The sequence below is a fragment of the Cynara cardunculus genome, assembly GCF_001531365.2.
Source record: "Cynara cardunculus var. scolymus isolate 2C chromosome LG 16, CcrdV1, whole genome shotgun sequence".
Taxonomy (NCBI): domain Eukaryota; kingdom Viridiplantae; phylum Streptophyta; class Magnoliopsida; order Asterales; family Asteraceae; genus Cynara; species Cynara cardunculus.
Genome location: NC_037543.1, coordinates 3,554,111 through 3,565,062, shown reverse-complemented (window position 1 = coordinate 3,565,062; position 10,952 = coordinate 3,554,111). Strand labels below are relative to the sequence as shown.

At 31.5% G+C, this 10,952-nt stretch overlaps 1 protein-coding gene across 1 annotated transcript; it reads right to left on the bottom strand.

Annotated features, from left to right (window-relative positions):
* Window positions 1-8,613: 8,613 nt before the first annotated feature.
* Window positions 8,614-9,946, bottom strand: LOC112499638. The gene is made up of 2 exons (XM_025102949.1): window positions 9,422-9,946; window positions 8,614-9,340 (listed from the first exon to the last, which is right to left on the bottom strand). The coding sequence occupies exons 1-2, from the start codon at window positions 9,916-9,918 to the stop codon at window positions 8,761-8,763; spliced, it is 1,077 nt and encodes a 358-aa protein (XP_024958717.1). The 5' UTR covers window positions 9,919-9,946; the 3' UTR covers window positions 8,614-8,760.
* Between the last annotated feature and the right edge of the window lie 1,006 nt (window positions 9,947-10,952).

The following is a 10,952-nucleotide window of genomic DNA, read 5'->3' as shown; positions in this document are numbered from 1 at the left end:
ATGAAACGACAGTTATTTGACTTAATAAGTGTTATGTTGGAACCCAACAAAGTTACAGAAAATAATGAAAAACCATGTATGTATGGACAATAAAATTAGCAATGGAGGTTGGTTGTTGGAAAATCAAAATATATTACAATGTTATACATAAAACAGTAATATGGAACCCTTATGTATACTTTACAATAACGTCATATGGATACAGATATGTTTTATTACTTACGTCGAATATGACATCGAACACATATTTTGAAAGGACATATTCCAGTCCGGCACTCAAGGAACAAACGACCATTAATACTACGATTACAATAAAAGCATACATATTCAGGTGTTTTCATTCTTCGAACATATGTCAATGGATGTTTATGATAGGAAACAGTACGATTCTTCTCCATCTTGACATTTTCAAAATGATCGACTTGATTAATGCACTCAATGTGAAAAGAATTTTTGCATTCTTGACAATGGTATAATGGGTGCATAGGGTGCATTTCCGACTCACAAATATCACAATAAAAATCTTCAGGATGATCTTCGATTGGGGGATACCTTAATGGGATTTCATGCCCCTTGCAATACCTATGAGTAAGGAACCCTGGACAACCTACCGCACAGAACACGTCTAGTTGGAACTTAAAAGCATTGCAAGCATAACTTATACCTTCAAAAATTTTCTCACATGTCTTACAACAAATGAAGGGATTAGAAACTTGGACAAGAGGATGTTTGTGAGATTCATGTTTGATCGTGTTAGGTAAAAATGCACAGTTGACGTCAAGGTGGAACTTGCAAGGTTTACATTTGTATGCAAACTTATTGCCATAGTTCAAACAACCATTGCATGAGTAAATCTCTTCAGATCCATCGGCGTTTACTAATTCAAGGGAATGAACCGAATGAAGTTGATGTTCTAATGTGAGGGGTAACTCAGCACAATACTTGTGGAGGATGAAAGAACATCCATCTGTGCAGTTATAGTATGGAAGGGAGATGGGTTGTACACACCCATCACATACCTCTATTGTATCACTACAATCGGTGTTGGGTATGTTGATACCTTGAGGTTCAACATTAAGGATTAATGTATGCTCGTGACTCGAATGGTTTATCTTCGTTTTTTTATCGTCACCTCGATCCATCTTTTCCAAATGCAGCCATTTCAATGGATCTATGAATACATCCGACATGGGGAAATGCATGACATTTGCGTGTTCTTCAAGAGCAACAGTATCTTGATCATCGTTGCAATGATAGATATATTCAATTTAGAAGGAGCAACCAAAAGAATAAAAAGAACAATAATAGAAAAAAAAATATCTGACCTTGGAGTAGAATGGTGCCCCACGTTTAAGGCATACTTGATATGGGCAAAATATCTACAATTAGCACAATGATATAACCACTCCCTTCGTTGGATGCATTTGTTGCAAAATACGCAAAAATACAGATAGTTATAGAAAGCACTGGGAAGCGAATAGATGAGATCGAGAGAGTGATTATGATGTTGGGGTAGATTAATGGTGGGATCTAGGTCGGCACAGGTCTTGTGGATCCAAAAGTCACAGCTATCACACTGATAGGACAAGTCTTTATCCTCAGTATTGCAAGCATCACAATGGAATGTTGCACGTCTCAATTGGAGGGTTAAGCTGTGTTGCGAGTGACCTTTGTGATTAAGCTTGATTAATGCTTCCTTCCTGAGGGTAGTAGCAACAGCCTCCTGAGCAACATCAACCTCAGCACATTTCACACATGCATGAAAGTTACATATTGAACAATGATAGTTGAATCCGCCTATCATGCGTATACCACACATGTTACAGTACCAAAACGAGTTAGTATCTGCATCCTTGAGTGTAAAAGGATGCAAATCTTGATGGTGAATGAAAGTGGATGCTAATTTTGTACATTTCTCATGCAAAAAGTGCCGACACGAGATGCAGCCATAAGCAGAGCCACTTACTATGGGTTCCTTACATCCATAACAAAATAAAATATTCTTAGTATCATCTTCAAATTCCTTCCAACTTTTAGCAAGACCAAAAAATGTCTTGAAATCATCAACACCACCACCACTTGCAATTGTCTCCCAACTTCTGATTACTTTCAACGAATGTCTATGGCTAAAGTGATTGATCTCTTCCATTATCACTCTTTCGTTCTCTCTCTCTCTCTCTCTCTCTCTCTATATATATATATATATATATATATATATATATATATATCAATGAAACTAGAAGTATAATGGTCATTGATCACATTGTACTCCTTACTTATAAGAAGATAGAGGAGACGAAGCATCTTGGTACAATTCAAAAAAGCAAACCTATAGAATCAATAAAGTAATGTTATAATAGACCACAATATTCGATTATTTTTAATAAATTGATAATTTTCATTTTGCATTAGAAAATAAAATTAAAGTAAATGATAAAGGTGGTGTCTGATTGGTTTGAGCTTGACTCCAAAGGTCAAAAGCACCAGGAGGTATCAGGTTCAAATATAAGGAGGAATAAAAATCCCCTTGTGGCCACGGAGATTCAAATGCGCTGACTCCGGACTATCTGCAAAGCAGATGGTCGTCCTGGGATTAATCGGCTCGCATAGCGGGTTGTATATCCAGGTTAATAAAAAAAAATCAAAGTAAAGAGTAAATTGCAATTTTCATATACGTGGTTTGTTAATAATTGTGATTTACATTCCGTTTGTTTAGAAATTGCGATTTTTATCCTTAAGGTTTGTAATTTATTACAATTTTTTGTTTTTGAACTAATTTTTATCTTTAAGTATAGGGGACAAAAAAAGTAAAAAAATTTAAGTACAAGGACGAAAACAACAATAAATTATAAATCATAAATACGAAAATAACAATAATACAAACTATAAAAATGAAAACCACAATTTAGCACAAAAATCTTAATATATAATATATTATAAATAATTTGAAAAAACTCTTAAAAACTATTTTCTATGCATAAAGTATTTTTTTATTGATGCATATTACTTGAAATTCAAGATCACAAATAAATTGTGCGTAAATACAACTTATTAAAATTTCATTTTTGAATTTATGTAAATAACTATAGATAAACATGTCATTTTAAATATAAAAAATCTAAAATATAATTAAAATAATCATTAGTTACAACAAAATACTTAATTATTATCAAAAAAATTACATTGTTAAACGATAGATAAATTAATTCATTATTAAATCTAAAGTAAATTACAAATAAAATATTAAATTAAATAAATTAAACAAAAAATGACAACTTTAAATAGTAAATTTGATATTAATATAGATAATATGTGTATATATATATATATATTAAAATTTATGATATCTTTAAATTTAAATTTTATTCAAAAATAAAAATATTATCACTTTCTCAAAACCACTAAAAACCGTATTATATCGACAAAGACCAAGAATAAAATGAAATATTAAAATTGAAATATATTTCGTTGCATTATGCGAACACCTTTATAGTTTACTCTAATGTAAATGGTGTAGAACTGAGATATTTTTTAGTTATAAAATGAAGTTTTAGTTTATATAATGACATCTATATAATGTGAAGGAATTAAAAAAATTCTTCTTTTGTTTCAATCCCTAATTAACAACTCACTTTTATAAATATCTTTATTATAGTATTGTACTTTCAGTTTTTCTTATTACAACAATATACTTTCAAATTATTTTTTATTATAGCATTGTACTTTGAAAATTTTACTTAATATAACATTGGATAATCTTTTGATTTAAATTACTCATTATATCAGGTTTTCATGCAAGCTCACTGTCCACGTAGGCTGGCTACATGTACTAGCTGATGTGGAATTTCGTATTAAAACATTGTACTTTCAAAATTATTTTATTATAGCATCTATACAACATTGTGCTTTTAATTTTAATATTTTATTATTTATACATTTTACCTATCATTTAATAAATAAATTAAATGAATTAGAAAATTTTCAATTATTCATTAATATACCAACATTAATAAAACTAGTAGAACACAATTTATCTCGCTAACATCTTTAAAAAATATGTATTTTTGAAAAAAGAAAATGAGAATTGTTATTTTTTTTTACCAAAAATATATTTTATCTTTTAACGAATATATCATACTTGTTTAATTTGAATGTAATTTAATAAGAAAAAATCCAAATTTTTTTTTAAATCGTAGCAATAAAAAGTGAAAATCATTAAAACCAATTTGAAATAGGTTCTATTTTTTATATTTATTTTAGTCATTTCATCAAAATGATGTATCATCTACATCATCTCATTGAAGTCAATGAAGCAAAAAGAAGTAAGGGGTTTACCGGTAACGGAAACTCATTGCTATAATAGATAGATTTTTTTAATGTACATTAATATTTTAATAAAAAATAATTTAAAAATACATTGTTGTAATAAAAAAAAAAAAATAAAATACTATAATAAAAAAATTTATAAAAATAATAAACTGTCAAATCACTCATAAAAAGAGGTAAGCTTTATTTTTCCATTTCCAGTTTTTTATGCTTTTGTGAAGAGCAAGAAGAAGAAAAGAATCAATTTCAGGAATCCTATAAGTTAAAGTTAATGATTTATGTTTTTTTTTGAACGGCAAAAGAAAGAGCGTTAGGAAAAGAGCTTCGGCATGACCATCACTCATTTCCAATTAGATTTAGAGGCCATTTACCTAGATGCTTATCTGGTAAATGCTTAATGTTAATAGTCAACATTGTAATTTATTTTACTGGGTAAGATTGTAGTGCATCAAAATAGTATCGTATTCAACAATTTATCCGGTAAGCGCTTACGCGGGTAAGAGTCGTCACCCTCGTTCACTGAGTAAGACTCTTCATCTTTATTATTGCTCTTACCGGGTAAGATTTTTTATCCTTGTCATGTTCATTCGGTAAGGAAAATTACTCAATAAGCACTTATCGGGTAAGCGTCTAGTAAACTGCCCCTTAGATGAATTGATACCATCGAAAATCCAAATAACATGTTGATATGTATTGTACCACTTATCACTATATATACAAGCATTCAAATAATTTTCATATATAACTTTCATTAATAATTTAATACAAACGACCATTGAGAAGCGACGACGGACCGTGGAGGTGTGAACGAGTTACTGAGGTTTTGGGGTTGCACGAGTGAATTAAATCAAGTTCTATCTATCCATCCATATCATAATTTAGCAAGATTGAAAATACGAACTTTAAAATCGAAATACGTTGTATTATACTAAATTTTAATTGATAAATGATTAAAAAAAGTCAGTATCGTTTGATATTACCATGGTATACGACTTCTAATACAACGTACCAACCAAATTTATATATAAATTGACGATATAAATACCAGATATTTATGGCTACATATAAGAGGCAGACTTAGAAACTTTTATCAAAAGGGGGGCATAATTCTAGTGGCGGATCTAGAAACTTTTATTGTTGAGGGCACACTTAAGGGTGTAAAAGAAAACTTTGATTAATATATATATATATATATACACACACACACACACGTTAGACATTAGACCAACTTGTAATTGGCTATATTCAAAATTATATTACAATTTCAACTGTAAATTTTTTACTTTCTTATTTGCATAAACCTTCAACATTTTTTTTTGAGTTTGTTAGCCTTTTTTTGCATGTTCTCGTTTTGATTTTTCTGCTGTTAAACACAAACATTTAGCTACATTGTAAAATGATATACAAAAGTTTCAACTCGACCAACCTAACCCGCACCTCCACGAAATTTGTTGAACCCAATTCTCCCCGCCAAACGTTTCACAGCAAGTTGGTTGGACTTGGAAGTTTCGGACTTTGAAATTTGGCAAGCCGTTGTGGATTGTGGAAACTCGAAGGCACCAGGTCCTGATGGTTTCAATTTCCATTTTATGAAAAGAATTGAACTATTGTAAAGGATGACATTACTAAAGCCATTCGCTGGTTTTGGATACTGGTCGAATTAATAAGGGATTTTATCGCTTTAATTACGAAATGGTAACGGAAAGATCCGATTGGGATTCTCGGTTTGTTTTCCTTGTTGTGTTACATGAAGCTAGAAGGAGAAATTTATACTACGGTATTTCGTTGGGACCTCCTGGAAATAAAGTATTGATCTCTCACCTACTATTTGCGGGATGATGTATTTTTTTCGGAAAACGAAATGTCTCAGATGCTTTGAATTTGATGTCAATTCTTATAAATCTTGGCAAAAATAAATTATTCGGGGTTGGAGTACTCATGCTTGAGATTGATAACATGGCGTCGTATTTGCATTGTCATACAAGCTTTTTTTCCGCTTTCTTACCTCGGACTTCCAATTAGAGTTGATATGAGCAAAGCCGTAAATTGGACACTTAGGGGCCGTTTATCAAATGCTTACTCGGGTAAACGCTTACCAAGTCACGTTACCTCACCAGATGAATATGGTAAGAACAAAAAAATGTTACCCAGAAAGAGCTAGACAAAGACCGAGAGTCTTAAACGGTATTAGACAATAATCAATGAAAATGAAAATAAAAGAAACTGTTTGGTTTTATATAATATAATGTGTTCATTCCCTCAAAAGTCCAAATTTTGATTTCAGGTTAAATTAGGGGAGGGAATAGAAAGTCATTCTCATTTTCATTTTCTGTCATTTTACATTCATTTGATTGAACCAAACACTCTTAAATGTGAATTTCAACCACAATTAAAGCTTTGTTCAAATATGCATACACATGACAACATCAAGTGTAGCCTACACTTCAGAATAAATAAGTAATCAAATTTATATCTTGATATCAAATCATTTAATTACACATCAAAATAGCCGATTAAAAACAAAGATTTGGGATCACGTAAGACCAGTCTATTTTCGTGAGACTATTTTTTTACTCTTGAAACTTCAACAAAAGGCTGTGAAGGTAACCTTCACAGTACTTTGCTGTGAAGGTTCAATTTTTTTTTACTTCCATAGCGTTTTGCTATGAAGTTTCAAGTATAAAAAAAAATGGTCTCATAGGTCTCACGAAAACAGACTGGTCTTACGTAATCTCAAATCTTTGTTCTTATTAATCCCAAGTGGTTTCATAGGTCTCACGTAAACCCAACCCTAAGAACAAAAATAAATGCCTTCACATTGAATATATTGACCCTACTAGCAGACGGAGTTCATCGACGGAATTTACAGCGGATTATATCTGTCAGTGATTATTTTGTCGTAGGTAAACACAATCGTTGGTTTTGCGACAGTATATTTCCATCAGTAATCCGTAAGTGATTGAAATTTATCAGTGTTTATGAAAAACCCTCATATTCCATATAGATAGATTAATCCACACAGACAACCACATTCATACATGACTTAATAAAAAAATCAACCAAACAAATGTTTAGTATAATATTTGCACGAGTACCCTTCTAGTTAATAATAATAACTACAATTCTATTGTTGAGATTGCTTTGCTTTCAAGTTACGTATTTCATGCAACATGCTTTTTTAAGAACATTCTTTTTTCAAATGAGAAGTTAATTATTTAGAGAGTAAATCATAAATTTCGTTAAGATGAATCTTATTTTTAAAGATATAAAGATAAACAATATGAAATGAAATAAGTGTATCATATCAATTTACCATAACAGTATTTATTACTAAAATTAACTGTTTAATCCACAATGAATTAAAGTTAATAAAAATCATGTAAAAAAGAAGGTGACGTCATTCTCTTTATACAATTCATCTTGATGTTCCAACATATATTATATTAAGTAGACAAAGTTAACCACAATTCAATATTTTAAGGGTTGTTTGGCAATTGTTGAATTGTTTGGTGCATAATGATTAAGTAGTCAGAATAATTAAGAGACTCTCATGATATAATGCAAAATGAAATATAATTGTTTGGTAATTATGTACAATGAAATTAGGACTCTTAATGGTTAAGGGAGATCCATGATACAAAATCATTCAGAGGATTTTAGAACCATTAAGAGGGAGATTTTTTTTTTGCCAAACAAGATTCATCTCTTAACGATTCAGAGGTTGTCTCTTAATGCTAGTAAGAGGTAAACAAACAACCCCTTAGACTTTAATAAAATGACAGTTATTTGACTTAGTAAGTGTTATATTGGAACCCAACAAAGTTATAGAAAATAATGAAAAATCATGTATGTATGGACAATAAAATTAGCAATGGAGGTTGGTTGTTGGAAAATCAAAATATATTACAATGTTATACATAAAACAGTAATATGGAACCCTTCTGTGTACTTTACAATAACATCATATGGATACAAATACGTCTTGTAACGTACGTTGAAAATGACATACAACACATATTTTGAAAGGACATATTCCAGTCCTGCACTCAAGGAACAAACGACCATTAATACTAAGATTACAATAAAAGCATACATATTCAGGTGTTTTCATTCTTCGAACATATGTCAATGGATGTTTATGATAGGAAACAGTACCATTCTTCTCCATCTTGACATTTTCAAAACCATCGACTTGATTAATGCACCGAATGTGAAAAGAATTTTTGCATTCTTGACAATGGTATAATGGGTGCATAGGGTGCATTTCCGACTCGCAAATATCACAATAAAAATCTTCAAGATGATCGTCAATTGGGGGATACCTCAATGGGATTTCATGCCCTTTGCAATACCTATGAGTAAGGAACCGTGGACAACCTACCGCACACAACACGTCCAGTAGGAAGCTACAAGCACCACAAGCATAACTTATACCTAGAGAAATTTTCTCAAGGCCTGACAACAAATGGAGGAATCACAAACTTGGACAAGAGGATGTTTGTGAGATTCATGTTTGATCATGTTAGGTAAAAATGCACAGTTGACGTCAAGGTGGAACTTGCAAGGTTTACATTTGTATGCAAACTTATTGCCTTGGCACAAACAACCATCGCAAAAGTAAGTCTCCTCAGATCCATCGACGTTTACTAATTCAAGGGAATGATCCGAATGAAGTTGATGTTCTAATGTGAGGGGTAACTCAGCACAATACTTGTGGAGGATGAAAGAACATCCATCTGTGCAATTATAGTATGGAAGGGAGATGGGTCGTACACACCCATCACATACCTCTATTGTATCACTGCAATCGGTGTTGGGTATATTGATACCTTGAGGTTCAACATTAAGGATTAATGTATGCTCATGACTCGAATGGTTTACCTTCGTTTTTTTATCGTCACCTCGATCCATCTTTTCCGAATGCAGCCATTTCAATGGATCTATGAATACATCTGACATGGGGAAATGCATGACATTTGCGTCTTCTTCAAGAGCAACAATATCTCGATCATCGCTGAAATGATAGATATATTCAATTTAGAAGGAGCAACCAGAATAATAAAAAGAACAATAATAGAAAAAAAAAATATATGACCTTGGAGTAGAATGGTGCCCCACGTTTAAGGCACACTTGATATGGGCAAAATATCTGCAATTAGCACAATGATATAACCACTCCCTTCGTTGGATGCATTTGTTGCAAAATGCGCAAAAATACAGATAGTTATAGAAAGCACTGGGAAGCGAATAGACGAGATCGAGAGAGTGATTATGATGTTGGGGTAGATTAATGGTGGGATATAGGTCAGCACAGGTCTTGTGGATCCAAAAGTCACAGCTATCACACTGATACGACAAGTCTTTATCCTCAGTATTGCAAGCGTCACAATGGAATGTTGCACGTCTCATTTGGAGGGTTAAGCTGTGTTGCGAGTGACCTTTATGATTAAGCTTGATTAATGCTTCCGTCTTGAGGGTAGTAGCTGCAGCCTCCTGAGCAACAGCAACCTCAACACATTTTACACATGCATGAAAGTTACATATTGAACAATGATAGTTGAATCCGCCTATCATGCGTATATTACCACACATGTTACAAGACCAAAACGAGTTAGTACTTGCATCCTCGAGTGTAAGAGGATGCAAATCTTGATGGTGAATGAAAATGGATGCTAATTTTGTACATTTCTCATGCAAAAAGTGCTGACACGAGATGCAACCATAAGCAGAGCCACTTACTATGGGTTCCCTACATCCATAACAACGAAATAAAAAATTCATAGCACCATCTTCAAATTCCTTCCAACATTTAGCAAGACCAAAAAATGTCTTGAAATCATCAACAACAACACTTGCAATTGTCTCCCAACTTCTGATTAGTTTCAACGAATGGCTATGGCTAAAGTGACTGATATCTTCCATTATCACTCTCTCTCTCTCTCTCTCTCTCTCTCTATCTATCTATATATATATATATATATAAAAGAAGATAGAGGAAGGGAAGCATCTTGGTACAATTCAAAAAAGCAAACCTATAGAATAATTAAAGTTTTATTATAATAAACCACAATATTTGATTATTTTTAATAAATTGATAATTTTCATTTTGCATTAGAAAATAAAATTAAAGTAAANTTTCATTTTGCATTAGAAAATAAAATTAAAGTAAAGAGTAAATTACAATTTTCATATATGTGGTTTGTTAATAATTGTGATTTACATTCCGTTTGTTTAGAAATTGCGGTTTTTATTCTTACAGTTTTTTGTTTCTGAACTAATTTTTATCTTTTAAGTATACGGAACAAAAACAGTAAAATTTATAAGTACAAGGACGAAAACAACAATAAATTATAAATCATAAATACGAAAACATTTGACAAAAATTATAAAAATGAAAACCACAATTTAGCACAAAAATCTTAATCTATACTATATTATAAATCATTTGACAAAAACTCTTAAAAACTATTTTTGATGCATAAAATACTTTTTATTGATGGATGTTACTTAAAATTCAATATCACAAGTACATTGTGCGTAAATACAACTTATTAAAACTTAATTTTTGAATTTGTGTAACTAACTATAGATAAACATAATTAAATACGGGATAAACATCTCATTTT